Source organism: Pyxicephalus adspersus, chromosome 3 (genome assembly GCF_032062135.1).
Source record: "Pyxicephalus adspersus chromosome 3, UCB_Pads_2.0, whole genome shotgun sequence".
Taxonomy (NCBI): Eukaryota; Metazoa; Chordata; class Amphibia; order Anura; family Pyxicephalidae; genus Pyxicephalus; species Pyxicephalus adspersus.
This window is the reverse complement of record NC_092860.1, coordinates 30,079,804-30,102,463: the sequence shown is the minus strand read 5'-3', so window position 1 is coordinate 30,102,463 and position 22,660 is coordinate 30,079,804. Positions and strand designations below refer to the sequence as shown.

Sequence of the window (22,660 nt, the reverse complement as noted above, 5' to 3'; positions counted from 1 at the left end):
TTTTCTATCTATGCTGTTGGTGAGATATATAAGGTTTGGACAATAGGATTGTTGCTTTTTATAACGCGTCTACGATAATGAATTCTATGAATGATGCATGGATTGTAAGGACTACAAACACAATTCCCTCTCTTATAAAATACTAATTGTGCTAAAATCAAAGCAATCACACTCCCTGGTTGATTACAAATTCAAGAGATAAATGACATTTTAATTCCAAACATTGTAAGAACAATTATGTTAAGGGTTGTGCTTACACTTTAATGGGAAGTTGTATGTGTAATTATGATTGGAATAGAGGATTACTGAGGATTAAGTTTAATTAGAATATAATTTTCCATTACTGTCATTTTTGTTCAAATTAGTAATGTAAACAACCCAGTAATACTTATGGACTTCATCAATTCCTGATGGCCCCAGCGAATTGGCACGTCAGACCTGCTTTGTAATTATCAGCGTTTAAATGTGATATGAGCTCTAAATTTTGTGTGTCACTGTTTGCAGCTGGAAAATTAATTAGTCGCTTTAAAGAGTTTAATGATGGAAGATTTAGTGGTTAATGTCACGTTGGATTTTGTTTTTCAAAATATGTATTTTGCAGTACCAGTTTCCCCATTTTTATTTATGTCTGTCCATATTTTTTTTTTTTTTTATAAGGGAATTTGCTGAATTTTATGAGCAAGATTATGCTGTCATATTTCCACCCAGTCTTCTAAATTCGTTTTGAGTTTTACAGCTTAAAAGAGAACCTTGGTAATCTCCCTTCGACTTCAAAATTGATCTTTATACAGCCTTCCTTAAATGCAATCTTACACAAAATCCTGCAGGCTGTTTATCGCATTAAGAACTACAGACAGCCCTGCAAAAACCACCTACTTATATATTTCCTTTTAATCTCTGCTTCCTCCTCTTTTCACCAGAGCAGAAGAGGGAAGGGAGGGGACGAAATGGGGGGGGGGGGGGGGTGATACCGTCTTTGTTTTCATCCACTAGACAGACGGCCTTGGTTCCTCTCAGGCGCTCATCCAGATGTACTTACTCGATACCCTTGTAATAGAAAGCAGGTTAGAATTCTGTGAAGTTGCCCTGCGGCATAATTGGACAGAGTGCTACAGATCGGGTTAGGCTTATTAGATTTATGCCTTTCAGGGTTCAAGAGCAGGGATCTCCAGAGACCATGGAAGTACCCCTAGTAATTGGCGGCCCTGCTATTTTAAACCTCCTGCGTGTTTGAAATGAATTTTTTTTCCCTGTAAATTCTATCTTGTTTTTCTTGGCCCCTTTCAACCAGTTTTTTTTTTTTTTCTGTGGGATATTATTTCATTGGAACTGAAAATGAAGGCTGTGATTGAAGCAGAACTCTGTGACTTGGCAAATTGATGAAAGGATAAACACGCTCGGATGTAGCGATGTGGGGTCGATGTTTCCAGCCCAGCCCTTCCCTTGTTTTGATGCTCATCATCAGTCATCCAGTGTTGATTTTGATAGAAGACTATTAAAGCGAAACCTATGGGGAATTTGTCATTCTGAAAGGAAAGCTAATGTAATTAGTACCAATTAAAGTACATTTAGTAAATTGGATTTAATCTTAATTAAGCTTGTGTAATGTTGCCAATTTTTAACAATTATGTTTGAGAACATAATTAATTCAAATTTTGGTAACTGAGTAAATAGCAAGAGCCTTGATGCTCAATGCATGTATAATTCCTTATTTTAAAAAAACATATTTTTTGAAGGGTTTTCACCGTAAACGGCTGGTGACATGGGAAGAATAAATAATATATGAGAACATGTGTGTGAATATTTTATTTAATATATATATATATATATATATATATATATATATATATATATATATATATATGCCTTTGAAGTGCAAGTAGAACTGTGTTTAATACTTAATGTGGAACCGATAAGCCAAGATCCGTTCATTTTGCATTTCTTCCGATGAGCACTGAGCCCTAGGCTGCAGAAAAGGGGTTAAATGCAGCCGTGCCGACTGAAAACGAATCTGTTGCTCTTGCCATGTAAATTTTATTGCTAGACCTGGGCAACAGCCATTTTGAAGTGCTGCTGAAATATTAATTGAGCAGACATGAAAGGACTCGGCAGCCTGATAGGATGTCATAATTGTAGATGCAGCAGTCGATGGCAAATGATGATAAATGGCATTAGAATCCTTTTAGCAAACTGTAATAACTTGAAGGAGGGAGGCCGTATGGATTAGCTTTATATCTGATACCCTCTAGTACCAAGTGGATTGCCAATACTGCTTGTTTAGCATTTTCTAAGGGCTATAGGATATTGATTTTTGACTTACAAGGAATAGCTCTATTTTCACCATTGAAAAGTATTGCAGGTTGTTAAGAAGAAATTGACTTGAAGAGGGCTGACTGCTGCCCATCATGGAGCAAATAAAGCAAAACTGCCGAAGCATGGTGAAGCAGCGAGCTGGGCCCTCAGCAATTTGTTGCTATTAATTTACCATGCTCGACAGCAAATCAATCGGCATCTACTTCATCTGCTGGAGAAAATGCTGTCCAGGGCAGATAAAAGGGCCTGCGTGTTACAGTGAATAGACTAGATTTTCCAAAAGGAGGCTGAAGTTAATGTGTAAATAAGCGAAATCAAAGCCACGGCTGCAGAAGAAGCTATTTTTAATTAGGTTGGGCCTTTAGCAAGCTTTTTTTTTCCATTATTTAAATAAAAGAATGGCAGAGCCTTGCAGTATAGAAGATTTATAGGAAATCCAATACTATTCCCACACTAGAAATATTGCATTGCATTCACTTTTTTATACTTTATATATATTTTGTATGGGAACTACTGTGCAGAAATGGAAGTCCTGATGTGCATTTCATTTCCTGCTGAACTGACAGCTCGAGGATGTGCAATACAAAACAAAAATGGGGTGTCAGCTCTCATTGACTGGCACTTGTGATGTGTAATGTAGTCTCATCAACTGCCATGCTGTGGTCCTGCTGGGATCGGTCTAATACTAACAGGTTAAGGTGGATATTCAAGGTTTGCGAAATATTATGTGAAGCAAAATAAAACGTAAAACACTACGAATGAACTATCAAAGGTTTCAGATAGGAGTTATGTCTGGTTTTCATATTGAGTTATTACACATACATGCTCTAATATAATGGTGGTTAGACAGTTGCTCTCAGTGGCTTGAAAAGAAGTGAGATAAAGATGGTCATCACTGGTTATCAGCACAAGACATCCGCAGTCATTTTCCCAATGAATCGGAGGTGTGGTGATGGCAAGGGTCAAGCCAGGAGTGCAATTGTTGGGTTTTCAGACTCAGACTTTTGAAATCTTGTGATGGTCGTTACAGCTTAACTCATGCATGTCTGAAAGTGCTATTAGACTTTCAGTAGCATCTTTGTGCATTGAATGCCCTTATGTAAGGGCACCACAGGGACTCTCATTCAGTTCCTCACTTGTAAGTAAGTTGTGAGATACCACCATGTTATCTGTATGCATGTTGGCACATCCAATGCCCATGAAGAAAAGCTGAGATATCTAACTAAATGTGGCTTGAAAAGAGTTGTCTATCCTTTTGAAGGGGTCTAACATATTATCTGATTATTTCATGTTACCGGAGACGTTTTTTTTTTTTTTTTTTCTCGGCTATATTTTTTTTTAGTCTTTCAGTAACTAGTAACCACAGTGTTGTTTGCTTCTTAACATGTAGTGGGGAAACCAATATTTTGTCAGGAAAAGTGTGAGACTTCCTACTCCCTATTCCACAGTTGGCCCTCCTGTTGTTAAGTTATTTAATGAAAGGCATTCAGCAGATTGTGCCAGTCTGCACCAGAAAAAATAACATACTGTTTGTCTGTCTTTCTGCGAGTGATGATGTGTAGGCCATATGAGGAGAATAGCTGTACTGTATTAAAGCACAAAACCTCCTCTCTACACCATTGCAGTGCTGTAGATTGTACATGGGTGGCAAAGGAGTCAGTCGAAGTTTCACTTCTGTTAGTGCTTCAGAAATGTTCAGATCAGTATTTCCTGGAAAATAGGAGAAATGAAAATTGCTTATGTTAGCTGTGGTTTGTGTTAAAGAAAATGTCAATAAAGTAGTCTGTTCCTAAATCCAGCTAATGCAGTTTATTGCAGAGATAGCCATATATTTTTTTGCCAGTATTTGCTTTTTCTTTTGGCAACGAGACGTGAGCCCTTAATGAACTAGCACCACATAGTCTTATCTACAGCCTTAAAAAACAGCCACGAGGGATCATATGTGAGCTCTCATTATATATAATTATATGTGGAACATCAATATCACAAGTATGAAAGTTTTCAGTCACATTGTTGTGCTTTGCTAACTGGTTCTCATAGAAGAGTAGTAAACCAATGTTTGAGAGAAATATGCAGCAAAAGTCCTTGCAGTGTCCAATGTTCTACTAGACAATTGTGGCTCTTTTGCAATTGTTACAAAAGTCTGAAATGATTTTGTGTGCTTACCAAGGGTTTTGCTTACCTGTATAGTAGAAAACCGCTAATCCAGAAAGAATTGTTTGGTGATCTTACAGTGTATTTTTTTCCAACGACAAACAACTGAAAGATGACTGAACAAGCTCTGTACATACAGAACCAATCTGCTTCATGGAGCAGGCATTGGGGAGAGCGAGTGAGCGGCACCCCGCTGCGTTGTCCTCTATTCACTTCCATTGCGTTCGTTCATCTTATGTTGTTCATGGATATGCCAAGATGGAGCTATGAACAATGTCGGATGGCCTCTGTACACATGTCAGATTCTCGCCAATATTAGTCTTAGAATATTGTATCAGTTGAGGTGCAGTTTTGTCACCCTAGAACAGGAGTTGTTAGAATACCTCACCCTCTGTAGTTCAAAGTTGTTCACTGGGGCAGGCCTGGTAACCTTGCTTGAAATAACACTGCAGAGTGCTCAGGCACATGCAAGTGTGACACAAGCTCAAATGATGGTGGTTTTGTACATTGGCCCTGATTTATTAAAGCTCTCCGAGGCTGGAGAGGATACACTTTCATCAGTGAACCTTGGTTATCCAGCAAACCTGGATAGGATCTAGTTTAAGTTTGAAATCATTTGTTAACAAATAGCAAAAGACTTAAAAAATCCATTCCAGGTTTGCTTGATCACCTAACTTCACTGATAAAAGTGTATCTTCTCCAGCCTTGGAGAGCTTTAATAAATCAGGCCCAAATGTATCAGTTTGACATTACATTAGGATGGCCCCGAGATCATCAGACATATGACCTCCTTCTAAACTGAATTTGACATGTTTTAAATGGATTTTGCATTCTTATAGAATTGTATGGCATTGACACAGACTGTTAATTTTGTCCGGAACCAAATCGCATCGATTCCACCCCTTGTCTTGGAGATTGTTTACACTGGTTATGCTAACCCTAAATTTTGCAACAAAGGCAAAATCTAGAAGACTAATCATGACATTGCTTTTTAAATTAAGGCACTGAATTGTAGGATGTTATAAAACAAAAAAAAAAATCAGTGTTTTTTTTTTTTTCTCATTTTTCTTTTTCGTTGCATTAACCTGATGGTTCTTAACTGGAGTTTTGAAAAATTGCAGTATATTTGAATACACACGGTAGCACAATATTATACATTTTGTTAAAAAGTACTTGTGGTGTCGAGGATCTGCTTTGAGTTGATTTTGTTGATTGATTTCTTTGAAAATTGCAGTTGGATGTTGATGCAGTTGATGTATAGTTGATAGGTAGAATGGCCTTTTAGCTAGTAAAAACCAAGCAGATAATCCAATCCTTGCTAAATTACAAAGAGAGAAAACGCTTTTGAAATAGTTAATTCTTCTTTTCTTTACTAGCTTGATCAAAATAAGTTGGTATACTTTTGGTAGTTGCAGTGGGTGACTGATGTATGAGTAAAATGTCCACTAGAACTACCCAATACTGTGTACATAGCTGTTGCTTGCAGCATCCTTGCACACGTGGAAATATGAAAGCGTGACTTAAATCATGGCTAAAGAATATAAATGATAAATGCCAGAGCAATGTATCTCCAGGTCTGAGCCTTGTTGCTTTGAAACGTGATATTTTAAACCATATGCAAATACAGGTTGTCCCCAGGTTACACGAGATAGGTACTGTAGGTTTGTTCTTAAGTTGAATTTGTATGTAAGTCGGAATGGGTGCATTTTTTTAATAAATGCAATTAGGACAGATGTTTGTCTCCTAATATTGGGCAGCATGGTGTCAGTTACTGTATAAAATCCTCACTGTGAGCTAATCACAAACAAAGCAAAAAAAAAAAAAAACAACTTTATAGAGCCTAGACATTCATTCTGGAGCAAGCTGTGCTTTGATATGCAAAAAGAAACAACTGCTTTTGAGTTTGTCTTGGTCATTAAAGAGTTACAAGATGTTACAGATCAGCTCAGCTCTTAAGATCACCCAAAACCTCAGATGTGTTTAGAAAAAGATTTCTTCTGCAAGACGTACAAACCGGCCCCTCCCCCCAATCAAGCCTCTGTCCTGCACAGACCTAGCCCCGTTCATATCTAAGAGTCGTCCATATGTTGGATGTCCTTAACTTGGGGACTACCTGTATTGACTTACTATTTACTAATGCAGTATTCTGTGGTTGATTTTAAAGTCTACTTTATAGTGCAGATGGGAACTAGAGTTTTGAATGTTGTACCCTGTCCAGTCCACTCTCCTCGTCTCCTTACTAGTTGGTAAGGCATGAATCACATTCCAAAAGGAGGTGATAATAAGAGTGGCCACTGCACACCCTTGGGGTTCTGGTCGCTGCTTCCTTTATATTCACAGATTTTTAGGTGTCCAGGGGTACCCTGGAACTTAATTGTAGGTGAATTATGGTTTAGGATCTGGTTTTTCCTCTTTTATATAAACCTTATATATATTTTAAAGGTAAAAGCGCTTTACCTGTACTTTTCAGTTGTCTATATACACCAATTTAAACTGTATTTTGTTTTCTTTTCTGGGTGGTGAGGTTTATTGTAGGTATGACAAGATAAGCTAAGCCAGTTGCGGCCTTTTAATCTTTGTGAACATCTTTAAATAGATATGTGCAATGTTAATTTGCATGGGTTTAAGGATGAGTGCACATAGTTGGTAAACCATAAAAACTGTGCATTGGGCTCAATGTTTGCTCGGATATTTGAGGTGGGTTTGGTCTTGTAGTCTGTTCTGGGATTCTAACATGGGCTGCTGTAACCACAGCGGAACATTAACTACAAACTACTGCTCATTCCCAGAACTGCTGTAAATGTGAGGCACGGCAACCACGCAGATATAACATGTCTGTCATCACTTATTAATTTAACTTTTTTTTTTTTTCCCTTGAGTGAAATTGAGCCACCGAATTAAAATGTTTAGTAACAAGTTTTTTTTTTTTTTTTTTTTAATTCTTAAATAGCAGTTTGTACGCAGACCAAATGCAAATAGCAAGCAGCGATTATCTTGAAACAACTTTGTAAATGAGTAGTTCACCAAGTGTGCTACTCAGTCATTGATATGCTGGCAAGTGTTTTAGGTAAACATAATAGCTGTAATCTGTCTCTAATTGTCCAGCTATAAGCTATAATATTGTCAGAAAAATTATACATTGACGCTCTTCTGAAATGAGAGGGCACTTTCATCTATCACTTGGATCTGTGACAAAGTATTCGTTTTTTTTTTCTTTCAGTTTGAGAAGTCTGGAAAATTTAAGAGACCCAGACAAGACTGTTTACTGCATTTTGGTAAACCAAAGTACTACTCGGTGGCTTTGAGCCACATCCATTAAACTGTGCAGAGCTGTGGTTTTGCAGTCTTCAGCAACCAAGCAAAACATGTTGCGTCTTCAGATCTTGCTTTCTGTTCCTGTTTTAACATTTTTTTTTCAAACCCAGTTTTAGTTTAGAAACCTGCAGAATGTGAAACTTTGTTTGATATGTGGTATGTAAATAAGGATGTTTTTAGGCATTTCATTTCCAAACAAATTGGATTGTGAGAATTTTTTTTCTCTTTATTTTTTTTAAATGTAGTTGAACTGAAATAAATTTAGTTATATCACCCCTCCACCTACAAACCTACAGCCACAGGCCAAGAACTTGTATATAGGTCACAAGTTTCACTATGAAAGGTAGAAAGTTATTATATATGCTGTGACCCTTATTCAAAAGTCTTTTACCTGCAGCTCAACTATTTAAGTTTTGTATAACTGTTTGAAAGTTCTCTAAAAGGACAAGGGGACATCAATGTGTCTTTTTTTTTTCCTTGCCTAATGTAATGAATAGTATATTTTACAGCACTGTACTTTTCCAATCGAGGAGGGAAAAAGTCTACCAAATTTTGTTCCAGTTGTAAATAGGCACGGACAGTGTTCAACCCAGAATTTTTTTTTTTTTTAATCTGGGTGGGAAGAAATTGTAGGTGGGTGGTGGACACTGTATTGTGACCCAACTTTTCAGTAACCACCCAAAAACAGCCAGGTGGTTACTGAAAAGTACCGGGTGGTGCACCCAGCTAAAAGGGGTCGGGGAGAGCACTGTGTACCGATTCTTCTTTTCTTCTTAATATTTTAATAAGTTTTGCCAAATGTGTGTTAGGGTTAGAGTTGGGTTTAGGGTTAAGCTGTCTAGAAGAATAATCAACCTCTTCTCTCCTGAACTATGTATAGAATATTGTTTGGTTATATAATAATAATGTCACATGAAGTTGAAGTTGCTTGATTAAAATAAAGTTAATATTGAGTTCTCAAGACTGGTAGGGGGTAACATGAAGAAGTGCTAGTTGTGTTGGGTTATTCCAATATGTCCAAACTTTGTACACCCCCGGGGGTGGTCATCATAAATATAAACCCTTACGTTCCAAAGGTGGATATTCTAGAAGCATGATGCCAAAAAAACCTCCTAAATCAAATCTTGTGTTGAGTTTATCTTAAGGTCATGTTATAGACACTGCAATTGTTGAAAGAAAAATAGATCTCTGTTCTTGTGGGATCAAGACGTTACTTTTTGATCTTGGCAGAAAACACTAAAGGAAAGCCAATACAGCATATGAGCCAAGTCAAAGTATGGTAGTAGTATCTGTCCAAATGAGAAGCTGTGGGAACATGTGAGAATTGTTGTTTTTAGACTACATCAAATCTTTTTGAGGCACAAGAAAAATGCAGAATATTATTCATGATGTGCAAAGCTGATAGATTTCCACCGAAAGAATGAACTCATTGCGTCTGAAGTTTTTTCTGCTGCACTCCATTGTACATAGGGGTGTTCATCTTTTGTAGCTTCACAGTGTCCAGAAACTCCCAAATAAATCCTGTAAAAAATTCTAAGGCGAGTTTTTTTTAACAGGTGAAAGGGAAAGCTTGGTACAATATTGTTTGGGAAAATGTCTTGAAGTATATATAATGAACATGGCACAAGTCTTGTCCTGTGTCTTCATGATATGATGAGGTATCTAAAGAAATTACCTTGTAGTGATTTGCAGCTATGCCAGAGGGACATCTCCCTGTTTTGCATAGGTGGGGGAAACATAAATCTAAATGTGACAGGTTCAGCTAGTCCCTGTTTTGTTGCATTAGCTACATCAGTGCACTGCAGGCAAATCTGATAGTAGGGAAATTAATGAAGTGTAACGCTTTTTATTTATTTTCAAGGTGACAGGGCAAGCTATTTGCTGTAGCCATTTTACACAGCTGAAAACTGATCTTTATTATGCATGTGTTAAAGCTGCCATCTCCCTGGTTGCATTACCACAGTCTCCTTTCATTTAGTTCAGATGTGGCTAAAACTTTCACAGTTAATAGACTATCCATTTGCTTCTTCTTTGGGGTTCTGTGACACTAGTAAAATGTTTTTCTCTAGATAGTAGCAATTGTCAACAAACCCTGTAACTCTTTCCCCCCCCCCGAACAGTTGGTCCCAAAAAGTAGCTTTATGGCGTTTTAAACTCTGGTAAAGAGATAGCATTTGCAGGTTTGAAAGCAGGTGGCAGGGAGGGGTACTGAACCATTCATTCTTCATTATGCTGCCTCAGGGAAAACGCCATATATAGTATCTTTCCCGAGAAAACTATAACTGTGCTGCAACCTCACCGACAATCTGAACATGGTCATCATTTTTTTTTTTTTTTTTTGCATCAGCTGTCCTACAGTTCCTAAAGCCTGAATCTAGGCAGGCGTTTCATAGCCTATACAAATGTATTGGTGTTTTGAAAGATCTGTACACTCTAAGATAGCATTTCAATTTTTGGTCGAGCAAACTTCTGGTTTAACTTGGACATCATGGCTGTATTTACAGGGGTGACTGTGCTCTACTATCCACTGCCCATTGCATAGGGACTTAGGTACTTACTGGTGGATATTATATTTTTACAGAATAAAGCAAAAGAACAACCGACCTCCTATAAAGGCAACGGAATTAAATTCTAAAATATGCTTGAAAAACGACATGCACACTTTTTAAGATCTGGTAAGGGTTTACTACCCCTAACCATCAATTCCCTATTAAAGTAAGTAAGAAGTTTATATGGGTTGATGATGAGTGCTTTCCTTTTGTTTTAGTATTACCTCTTATTATGTGCCTGGGACAAGAAGTGAAGGAAAATCCCCCTCCTCATATGTATTAATTTTGTAGATAGTGTGGCATTCTTTGAGTTTTTGTGCAGCAGAGCGAACTAAGGGCTTTTTAATCATTCCTTTAACACATGCACAGTATTGCCTATATGCTCTCCTTTGTCCTTACATTGATAATATTCTGCATTAAACTCTGTCATTCTTAACCTTTGCATCAGTTAAAGGTCTTTTTCAGTACCTTTTAGTGTCAATAAAAATTATTTTACGAGATGCGGCAAGTGAAGAGGGTGATGTCACTCCGTATGTATTGTATTGGCGTATAAAGACTTTTGGAGCTGTCAATACACTGTGGTAATCCGCGAACGCATTAACATTTATATTTTTATGCCAGGGGTTACAAGCACTGGAATGTTTCATGAGGTCTAAATTTGACAGCTGTTCTAGTGCAATATTTTCAGAATGGTTTGGTTTAACATCCTTCTGACTAACTGGCGAATCTCTCACCGACAAATGGCGGTGAAAGGTCTGGCCGTTCTGTCGCAGGCTGGCAGGACCCTCCACTTTTGTCTCACTGACTTGGCAGACAAATGCTTCTGGTAGAAGTGTGGAGAGAGGTTCTGAATGATCTGTCGGGAATTTTGTGTGCGATAGCGATTGCTTCTGACTCTTGGAAGAGCGTGTTATCACTTTGTTGTTAACCCCAACATGGCTGATTATTTCAATTGATTCACAACCTTCTAGCAGTCTTTGTATATTACTAAGAAGTGAGGATGGTCTGTTGCTGCCTCGGAAGTGTCATTTAGTTTGTTTTTAGCTGGGGTAAACTGTTTTAACTGTGTTGTGATATTGATGCTATTTTGTGATTGTAAGAACTAGCTGGAATTATTACACAGTATTTATATAGTGCCGACATATTACGCAGCGCTGTACAAAGTCCATAGTCATGTCACTAGCTGTACCTCCATGGGCTCACAATCTAATGTCCTTACCATAGTCATATGTCTTCAATACAGCCGAAGGTCAATTTTGGGAGGGGGGAGCCAACTGCATGTTTTTGGAATGTGGAAAGAAACCGGAGTACCCACGCAAACACGAGGAGATCCTGCAAACTGGTGTCCTGGCTGAGATTCAAACCTGGGACCCAGCGCTGCAAAGGCCAGAGTGCTAACCACTGAGCCACCGTGCTGGAATGATAAATTTATCAGACTTCAACAGCTGTAAAGGAGACTTAAAAGAAATACAGATACCATTTGTGACCTACTAGGACGCAAGTTGCTTGACTGTCTTGCTTCGATATTTAGACTCCCTGAGAAGCAACTTGTATGCAGGAAGTTGAAACTCATTCTTGTTTTGGGTTAATAAGTTTAGGCTTTTGGATAGCATGATAACCAACCAAGTAGAACAGCAATGGAAGCCTCCATGTTTTCTTATTAGAGCCATATAGTTTTGAAAAATGTGGTTGTCCATGCGGTTATGATCCAGTTGCCTTCAAGGTTTTTTTTTTTTGAGCAATAAAGCCCCATGTAGATGCTAAGATACTGTGTGAGATAACGCCAGAAGGGGTAGAGTAGATCTTTGGGTAGGAATTGGCTGACAGTGACTTTTAAAGGAAAAAAATAAATGTAACAGGTTTTCCAACTTACTTGGCTTCTTGTTTATCCCCTAAACCACACATTGTCATTTGAAAGTTTGGTGGTTGTTTGATGATCTCATAGATGAAGGTACATCTTGTCATCTAATGACATATTAGACCTCTATATAATATGAAAACAGTCATTTTGTATGTGACTTCATTGGGTGTTTTCACATTAGAGAAGGTACTCGCCCTTTGCATTAATTTCCAGAATCAAGTCATCTTGGGGTAGATCAGTGCTTCCTTGATAAATTGGATGATTTGTACTGTACATTAGTAGCAGGAGTAGTATGTGATACATATTGGCTATAACTTAATGCAACTAATATGGAGTTTATTTTTTTTATTATTATTTTACGAAGTCAATTACCGATGCAAGATTTCAGGACTTTCCTTCGGCCCTCCCTAAGGAAAGAGTTTTCCCTAAATTCCAAGTTTTCTACTCTATTGACAAATTACTCTATAATATACTCCTATTACCTATTTACAAACATTTTTATTTCCAGCAAAGCCTTACTTGACAACACCCAGTCCCTGCCTTTGCCAGTGTTCTCTTCAGGCCCTTTCAGCCAGGTGCCTCATCTGGCATATTTTTACAGCTGCTTATTTTATATTTACCCCAGCTGGGGTAAGAATGGCTCGAGTGGCATAACACCAGTGGAGCTGTCCTCCGTTCCAATATCTGGCTGGTGCGTTCAGTCAACAGTCTTACATGTATAAATGGGCCAATCACTGGGCTATCTGGCTGCAAGAGAAATCTTGTAAGGGACTTTTTGGGTAGGACCCAAACAAAAACATTGGAGGTATTATTTAGTATTTTATTAATATATTGTTTAATATAGTTTTTGTTTGTTGAGATTTTCTGTCTCAAATGTAGTCTCAATTTTTTTCTTCTTTATCCCTGCTACCCCAACGACCTATAGCCAATATTAACATTTAGGAATAACATTTTATGAATTCATTCATAAAATGATTGGGTTGCATTGACTACATTTTTTTTTCCCTTCAAGGCTTTTTATTTTTTTATTTTTAAACATCATGTGCTCTATTACCTCTCTTAGTGAGCAGAATGTTTGTTTAAGCAAATAGCTGACCTTGTATTTTTATTGCTTTTCTTATGACATTGTGATAAATGTTGATTTTATGTAATTTTTAACTGAACTTTATGACTTGCAAATAACTGTTCATATAAGCATTGACAAAAGTTACTTGGCTTGCGTGTTCAGTTTACTTCAGCTTATCAGTCTTTTATGGTATGTTAATCTTGTGCGATTAAAGGTATATGTTTTTTTTCTTTCCTCCTTGGACATTGATTGACTCATAAGTAAACAAAGACAAAAGCACTTGAGCACTCTTAGTTTAATCAGTTTGCTCAAGCACTCTAACAAGCTGTCAGATTAGAAAGTTTAAGTTCAACCATTTGCCCTTCACTCTGCAGTGCAGTTGGATCTTTCATGACACATGATTTTATGATGTGTGAGTAAATCTGCAAGTTTACACATTTACATGCATTGATTAACCAGTAGGCCATAAGCAATAATAATCTTGCAGGATAGGTATTTTAATACCCTTAAACAAGACGAAAATATAAATTAATAATTGTAAGCTTGGAGGGGATCCAACATGCTACATGCTCAAAATGCAACCCAGATGGCATTACCTGGGTGCTGTATTGACTTGGCAATGGGTGCCACTGACATGTCTTGATCCATAGTTAAGGTGTACAGTTTTCAAGCCAGAAAGTTATTTTTTAAGCCAAGTGGCAAGAAGTTGTAGACGGGTGGCAGCCCTTGTATTGTGACCCAACGCTTCAGTAACCACCCAAAAACAGCTGGATGGTCACTGAAAAGTGCTGGATGATGTGTCTGGCTAAAAAAGGCTCGGGGGAACACTGATGTGTCACAAGCACACTATTGGACTCCAAGTGAGCAGCTTTTGAAAAAGCTACACTTTGATCAGTATTGCTTGACGAAGCCATTTTTAACTAATTTGCAAGATTTTGCTTCACTTCTGTTCCCCTGGTGGTGTTCTTATATGGTCAGCAAGTGAGGGTGATGATAAAGCTTCCAAAAGGCACAACATTAATTCAAATCTTTCTGTCAAAGTAGAGAAAGCCCAACACCATGTGTGCTTTTTTTCTTTATTATTGTTGGTATCCCTAGTTTTAAATTTTCACTTCTATGTACATGTGTCAATTGGACTTGAAATTTTAAGAAATCTGTTTTATTGGGCCTCTGGTAAAAAAAAAAAAGCTCAAATGATTCTTTCCCTTCCTCATTCTAATTAAATGTAAATTCTCTTGAGTTACATTTTAAATCTTTAATGTGTGTAAATACAGAATATCTTTTCTCTAAATCTTCCTATATTTACAGACTCTTCAGGTTTATAAAAAATGTTAGATGGCAAAACCAGTATTTTCCGCAGCCCCTTTTAGCTGGGTGCACCACCCAGCATTTTTTAGCACCCATCCGGCTGATTTTGGGTGGTTACTGATGAGTTGGATCACAATACATAGGCTGACTCACCTACAATTTCTTCCCACCTAGCTTAAAAAAAATTCTGGGATGAGCACTGCAAAACTGTTTAATATGATTCATTTTTTGTGTCTTTTATCTTTGGTCTAATGTGATCAAGCTTTAGATATTTTGTTGCCATGCTGTTTTTTGCACAATTGACCCTGTGGTCAAGCTATACCTCCCCCCACCACTTCCTCAAACCTAGCTATTGTTTGCTGCAGTTCTCCTTCCCCCACTGACTCCAATTAGTGTACCTGCTACCATTTGTACTGTGGCCATGGTAATACTCTGATGGCTTTTGTGCATGCACATTAAATTAAAAAAAAAAAAAAAAAAAGTATTTACAGAGGATTTGCTGAAAAGTGGTCAGCACCTTGTAGGCCACTAGAGACAAAAAGAGAGAACCCATTATTCATATATTTGTGATAAGATGGAAAGCATGCTTTGTTTCAGGGTCTCTCCAGCCTGGTAGTGACAAGCCAGCATAAACTCTACTCGTTCAATAAAGATGGTTCTTATCAATTTGACCCATGCTGTTCTCATCCATTGTCACATTTTGAGGTGTGAGGATCGGGATCTGGATGGCATCAGTAGTATGTGTAACAGTGTTGTCATTTCCTCCTATTGATTTTTTTTTTCCTTCTTCTCTCCCTCAACTACCTTTTTTATATACATGGTTTAGTTTTTTGTTTTATTCTTTAGAATGATGTATTGATTGAGCTGTTGACTGTGCTTTACATTGGATTTTCTTACTCTATATTAAAATTTTAATATCACTATCACTTTTGGTATGGAAGTTTTTTTTTTTTTTAATTTGCACCCATAGTGCAAATATTCTATATATGTTATTGTAGTATGTGTATACTCCTGTTGGGAACTCTCTATTCCCCACCGTTAAAGAGCTATTGGTAAGTTGCTACTATTGATATCCTGAAAATGTTAGTGGGCAAAAGCCAATGTTTGTGGGTTATTTGCTTGGAATAGTAGATTGCTATCCTTAGACATTAGAGCACAGTGTCTGACTTGTGGGAGGATAGGACCTCGCTGGTCTGGGGGTAGTTACAATATATTGTATTTGGTAAGTATATTGTTGAGCCATCAACTTAGGCTTGGTTTAGTCAGCCAGAAAATAAGGGTTGTAGGTCATCAGCCCGAGGGGGTTGGTGGCACTGCTGTTTGGGTCATCTGGCTATGAGTTATTGGTGGTTTTAAACAATCAATTCAGGTGGGAGCAAAGGGTCCAGTTTTTTGATATAGCAGTTATCTACCATACATACTTACGGTATATATTCAGCATGGGCCTAACTATATTCAGATCTTCATGGAAGGCTAACTCCGTAATGTATCTATAGCATAGGATGGTACTAGATTTTGAAAAATGGTAGCAGCAGCAGTGAACATGAAAGGCTTTTAGCTATTAAATAGCATTATAGATTGTGGTAAGGCCTAATGTCATTTTGAAATGTGCAGTAGAGTAAACCGACTCCTCATGAATGTATGTGTTCATGGATGCATGACCCACATAACCTACGAATTTGATTGGGTTGGCATCTACTGATGGATAGCAGATTAGACACCCGCAGTTTGCTGGCTTTAAATTTGTTGTCAAGCAGGATTTATCAGTTGCAATCAGAATTTCAAGCAGATAGATAAAAATTCCAAAGTGCACTTTTTTTTTTCCACCCTATTTTTCATTCCCTCCAAAAATTTAGTTGTAAAGCTTTGTGTATGGATGGGAGAAAATCTATGTATATCTGATGCATCTTCCCCTCTCCCTAAAGCTGTCTGTCTGTTATTCATCAGAAAGCAGGTCGCAGTTCAGTGAGCAGAAGAAAAGATTTTAATAGAAGTCGTGCCAAGGGCTGTAATGCATCATTTTAGGGCCCTAATTACATTACAATGACAAATATCAATGGTGACAACAGCAATAACCTACATCCTTTAATGGCTGTGCTGGAAAAGGAGTTTGGGCTGTGCGCCATTAGCTTAGACTCACTTTCACAACATAGACCATTAGTGACATGTTTCCATGGGCTTATTGTGCAATAACTGAAACCTGGTAGGAAGACCTGTGAACGCCTTTAAAAAGCTTGATGCCTTGGGATAAATGGGCCAAACTTGGTGAGCCCTATGAAAGTCTGTTGCTAAGGTAACCATTACTATCTGTATCAGAAAATTAAATGATAATGGTCCTGTAGACCCAAATCTAATAAAGTGGCATGGTTTAGCATCCATAGACATCATTAAATAATCAGATTTACATGCACATTGCCATTAGCCATTGCATCACTCAACAGTTTGGTCCTACATTATAAAAATAAAGTACTGCTTACTTTCTCAAAATGCACCTTCCAAGGTGAAGGAGAGGTATGTGGTCATAGTCCTTGGGCCAACTTCTCTTGGGGAGCAAGATTATTTAAACAAGGGTCAAGTTTGTCTTTCGAAAATGATTGTTTAGGGTTGTAGAGGGATCGACCCACCCACAAACGTTAGAACATCACTTGATCTGGGGGTTTGGGAAACCAAAGCTGCTTTTCCAAGGTTGTATGCTTTGTTGGTCCAGAACCTCACTTTCTGTGTCAGTGTTTGTACTCGTCTAGCATGCAGATTTGTCGTCTGCAACCCCTGGTTATTGTACGGCACTGTGTAACATGTTGGCGCTTTATAAATAAAGGATCGTAATAAAGATACTGCAGAGCAGTTTGATCAAAATCAACATTTAATTCAAGTAACCTCACCAGAGTTTGTGTGAAGACCAGGTGGCAGAATGACACTTTAAATTGAGTAGTCCCACACTTTGGATCACATCTGGGTCTGCATTATTGTACATATGTTTTGCCATACTTCCTTCTTGATTTACAATGTAGAGATTGTTATAATTTATATTATTGTTTTTGAGAGTTTTTACAATTTGCGTGCACTTCATATGCTTGTAAAGTGTTTTAAAGGTGTTTGTGGCCAAATGACACATTAACTGTGGTTAGGCTTTATGTTCTAGTTAGATGTTCGGCCTCACAATGAAACGTTAACTTCACGTTATGGTTTCCTTTTATCTTTGGCTGTCAGGTATTTAGTAAATACTTAACATGGTAAAATACCAGACTCTAGAAAATGTGCATGTTACACTTTCATTTGGAGTTCTGCAATGCAATCTTGTACACCTCAATAGGTTGTTTTAAAATGATGTGGATAGGTCCTAGAGTGACGCTCCTGCACGGTTGGTTCTAATTGTTGCGAATTTGTCAAACAGGCACCTGAGACCTAAAGCTGATGTTTATTTCTGGATGATATTGTGCCTTCAAAGGTTCCCTTTTTGCCTTCAAATTGCTGAGCCCCATGTGCTAGAACTGTGGACTGATTGGTCCTCTAAAATCTCAACAGACTCCAAAGTTGCATTGTAGCAGGATACTAATTGCTTTCCAGAGTGCCTTTCAGTTACAGTAGTCAGAGATAGTTAAGAGAACTTTTACAGTTAAGATAATGCTAATGCTTTGGTGTTCATAGACAGAGCATAGGTATCTACAGCAAAATGAATGTTATTTTTAAAGTATGTCTAAAACCTTTTTTGTGTAGAGATGGGAAAATGCAAACCCTGACAGTAATACTAATGCGGAAAAAGTTGACTGCAAATTTAGCTCCCCAAAAGATCATTAAAAGAATGTTAACTATTGCTTTTTACATTCCCACTACTACTCTAATCCCATTACGAAAAGAGCAAAATACTGCTATATATATATATATATATGTGTGTGTGTTTTTTTTATACCTTTACTAATGACTTGTGGCCTTGTGCTTTGTGCCTTTGTGCATTATAAATTGCCTCCATATGCTACTAAGGGATTAAGTGGTTTATCATTTCAGTGGCATTGTGTTTATTTTGCCCATGTGTTTTAAGAGCTCATTCCTTCTGTGCAATCTACTAGCTACATGCTTGATAAGCTATGGATACTTGAGCAGTTAACTCGTTAGATGGTGTCAAATGCCAAGCGGATGTGCTCATTAATGAGTCACTGTCAGGTTTCAAGGCTGGCTTGGCAACCTCTGCAGGTTTCAATGGTCTACTGATCTAGCTGTAAAGACTTCAAAAATGCAGATTCTGAATAGAAATTTTGGCTGCGCTTTTCATCACGACAAAAACTTTTGAGAACTGGCCTTATTAACATACTGCTGAGCCGAATGTTTTGGACGCGAGCCACTTACCTACTGCAGATTTGTGGTTCCCCTGCAGATTAGGGCCTTCTTGCTTTTATTCGCTAGCTGTTTATTTAAAGACTAGGTACTTAGTATACATAATTCAATATATCAAATGTTAATACATTCTGTCTCTGGGTAAAAAGGTGTTTTGCCTAATACATGCTCCTATATTTCTTTTCTTTTCTCTGCAGGCAGAAATTGTCAAGAGACTGAATGCTATCTGTGCACAAGTCATTCCCTTTCTGTCCCAAGAGGTAAGGTTGCTTCATTTGTAGTCACCTAGCTAAGTAATGCCATTTAAATGACATGTATGGTATAACATTTTTTTTCATTTTTAGATCTGTGAATCATGTAGCACTTGTATTTCATTTACTTTTTTTTTTCATTTGCTTCTCGATCATTTCTACCTCGGCATCTTATTAAAATTCCAAGCAATATAATTTAAATGCACTTATATAGTGGAAAATGTTATAATGCGCTAAGCGTAATGCAGCTGTTTTCCTGTCATGTACGCTCAGTGTTGCTGAGAATTATGATTGTTTGTCAGAATAGCATCTAATAGAGTAGATTGAAAAATTGCCAGAATAGGCATAGAATAGCACTTCTCTTTTGATGATAGGCATTAAATGCTGGCGGAAGTGTGGTTAGGCATATCAAACACAAGTGCTGCTGAAAGTAAACAAAATGAATGCATTTGGGTAAACCCTTTTTGGGATCCTCTAATAGGAGGATGTATACAAAAGTAGATTTGATGTGTATATATAAATGATTAGTGAAAACTGATGAGTATGTGAAGCCAAACATTTATGTTTTTGCATATATACTAGGGAAGGGTTTTCGGTTTTTGTTTTCCTGCTAATGAAATTCTCCCTCATGGTGACCAAAAAGGAAAGTCTAAAATTCTTTAGTTATTGCATGATCTGAAGATGATGAGAAATCTTCTAATAGGTAAACTTATTCCTATGATCCCTGTCTAAAGGTATCCATACACTATTAGAAATCATTTATTATCTTTGACGTTGGCTTTGATTAAAACCCCTAATTATAATAGTAATCTATTAAAAATATGTGCATTTTCATTCAATATTTGGTTGCTATATTGGATAAACATTAGTTGGGAATGCCTAGTTTATGTCCAATCTACATTTGGCCTAGAACACCCCTAACACCAGCCAGCCAATTGGAGTGCTCCTCACTATATACAATAAACTTTCGCTCTGACGGTTGTTGGTGTACATTCAGTGCTCCCATTGGCCTGCGATTGTTAGGAGGCTCATCCAGCTAAATGTTGTTTATCCAGTGGTTCTATGATAAATTCTCATTCTCCTAAATCATAACATAGGCCTAAAGCTTTGCACCCAGACTAGATTGTTTCCTGAGACAAGATGTCCCCCTTTGTTCATCAGTCCATCCTGGTGGGTCAAAGTACAGCAGTGCAGGAAATACCATTGGGGTGCCACTCGCTCGTCCTCCTCCACATCCCTTCTCTATGTATATACAGCACAATTTTCCTTTCACTGTTAGCGATCACAAAAGATTATTAAAGCAACAGAAGTCTGCTTAAGCGTCCATGAGTAAGTTTAATCAGTTTTGACTGGTCGGCTCTTAGATGCAGGCTACACCTATAAACAAATATGTTCTGGCTTTGAAGTCAGATCATGGGAACAGTTTACTATCCTGTGACTGTAATTAGTTTACTCACTACTTATGCCCATGGGGGTACTGTCTTGTTAATCAGCAGGAGTGCCTCACAGTTGCAGGCCTAGAAAAGTGAATCATGTATTGAGATTAAACCGGTTAAGATAGCAATCAATCCTTTAAGACATCTAGTGGTGTTTGGTTGCTTGTTGCAAACAACGAAGGTGCCAGAAAGGCACAGTAAAATACTGATCTATTATAGGACTTATGGGCATCAAATGATCACACCAGCCTTCAGAGTTTTGTTGTAGGCAGTATGTGCTGACAGCAGAGGCAAGTGTGTGTTTTTGTTCCCACCTGGTGAGACCCCTCTTTCAATACTTGAATCGTTTGTAAACATTTCCTTTGTACTTTTAGTTAAAAAGTAGAGTCAGTTCAAAGTGAGCTCCAATGCAGAATAATAGGGTTTCTTCTTCTGCAGCATTGGTTACAAGGAAATGTAATTTAGACCAAGAACCTCAAACAGAATGGCAACGTGAAAACTGTAGAAACTGCTAATGAGTAGTCACTTGTCACTGCCCTGGCTGCTCTTACCTGAGTAGGAGAAATTTCATATGCTGTGGGTCCCTTATTGTGGGTAGTGTTCTCCCTGGCCCCTTTTAGCCGGGCGTACCACTCGGCACTTTTCAGTAGTCTCCTAGCTGTTTTTGGGTTGTTATTGAAAATTTGGGTCACTATACAGGGGCCACCACCCAGGGGCCATCTACAGCTTCTTCCCAACCAGATTAAAACATTTTTAGGGGAGAACACGGGGGTATACTTACCATATCTTTTTTATTTATTTATTTATTTTTTTAAATACCGTGTTTCCCCGAAAGTAAGACCTACCCCGAAAATAAGACCTAGTAGAAAAAAAATAAATAAAATAAAAGCAAACATAAATTAAAACAGTACTCACCGAGCGGGAGACAGCGGGCGTACACACAGCGGGCTAACACACAGCCGCAGACACCGACTGTACACACGGCAGATTTTCGCCCGATAATTGGCCGATGCCGATTATCGGGCGATAAAAATCTGACGTGTGTACGTAGCTTTACTCTTGTAACTCTGATTCCATTCCAGTAGTAGATAATCATACAGAGTGACCATGATAAAAATAAATACCATAGGAAGCTTAATTGGTATTACATACAAAACTACAAAGGTGAAAAATAGAGCTATTTTTCTAGTGTGTCCGTTATATACATCAGAATTCTGATTGTGTGCTTTCAAGGCTTCGACAAGTAAATAGGGGAGCTTTAAATAGTTTAGTGTTTAAATTACAGGTATACAAGTGCAAAAATAAAATTCATAAAAATGTCAGTTGTAATGGCCAAAGCAGACAGCACAAAGATGGGCTTTTGCAGGATAATTGCTAAATTCAACAAATGTACTGCTTCCAAAAATACAAGACATCAGCCACTCTGTGACCCAGTTCAACCAAAACTGTTTTGGGTCTTTCAAAACTTACATTTAGGAAAAGGTTTGGTTTTTAGTTCTACCTACAGACACATAAGAGGATTTGCATTTGGAGACAGACAATGGAAGCATTAATTCCACAACTCCTGGGAGAGATTTTGGGATGTTATGAAAGTAGTTGAGTACAATGGTGGTTTTACATGGTTTCCAATATATATGTGGATAGTTTACAAAGCAATCATGATAGTCCTACCTACAAAAAATGGCCTAATTACTTCTTAATCACTTGTTCGAAAAACTGAATCTTTATATGAAGTTTAGATGCTATAATGCTGTTAAATAAGGAAGAATCCCTCCCCTCACTGGTATTTACATGTGAGTTAGACATATAGGTAGTATAGACATATATATAAATTGTATTTGATATTTAAGCTGTTCTGAAAGCAAAAGGTGGTCATATTATGAGGTAATTTATGAATTAAATAAGATGTACTGCTGTTTTTAGGGCACATTTACTCGTTCCTAGCCCTCTTTTGCCAGGTTTCCTTTAGGACTTAGAACTGAATGAGGGTCTCATTTATTACATAATTTCAAAATTTAGGAAATATTTTATTTCAACTTTAAGAATCCATGAATGTTCAAAAGCAGCAATTTAAT

General features: G+C 37.7%; 1 protein-coding gene across 3 annotated transcripts in view; it reads left to right on the top strand.

Annotated features, from left to right (window-relative positions):
- The window catches only part of LOC140325967 (transducin-like enhancer protein 4), a 92,012-nt gene that overhangs the window by 5,426 nt on the left and 63,926 nt on the right, over positions 1–22,660 (top strand). For all 3 annotated transcript variants that reach the window (XM_072404110.1, XM_072404109.1, XM_072404108.1), the window contains exon 5: positions 19,096–19,158. In XM_072404110.1, the coding sequence (XP_072260211.1) occupies positions 19,096–19,158 (63 nt within the window). The remainder of the gene's footprint in view (positions 1–19,095; positions 19,159–22,660) is intronic.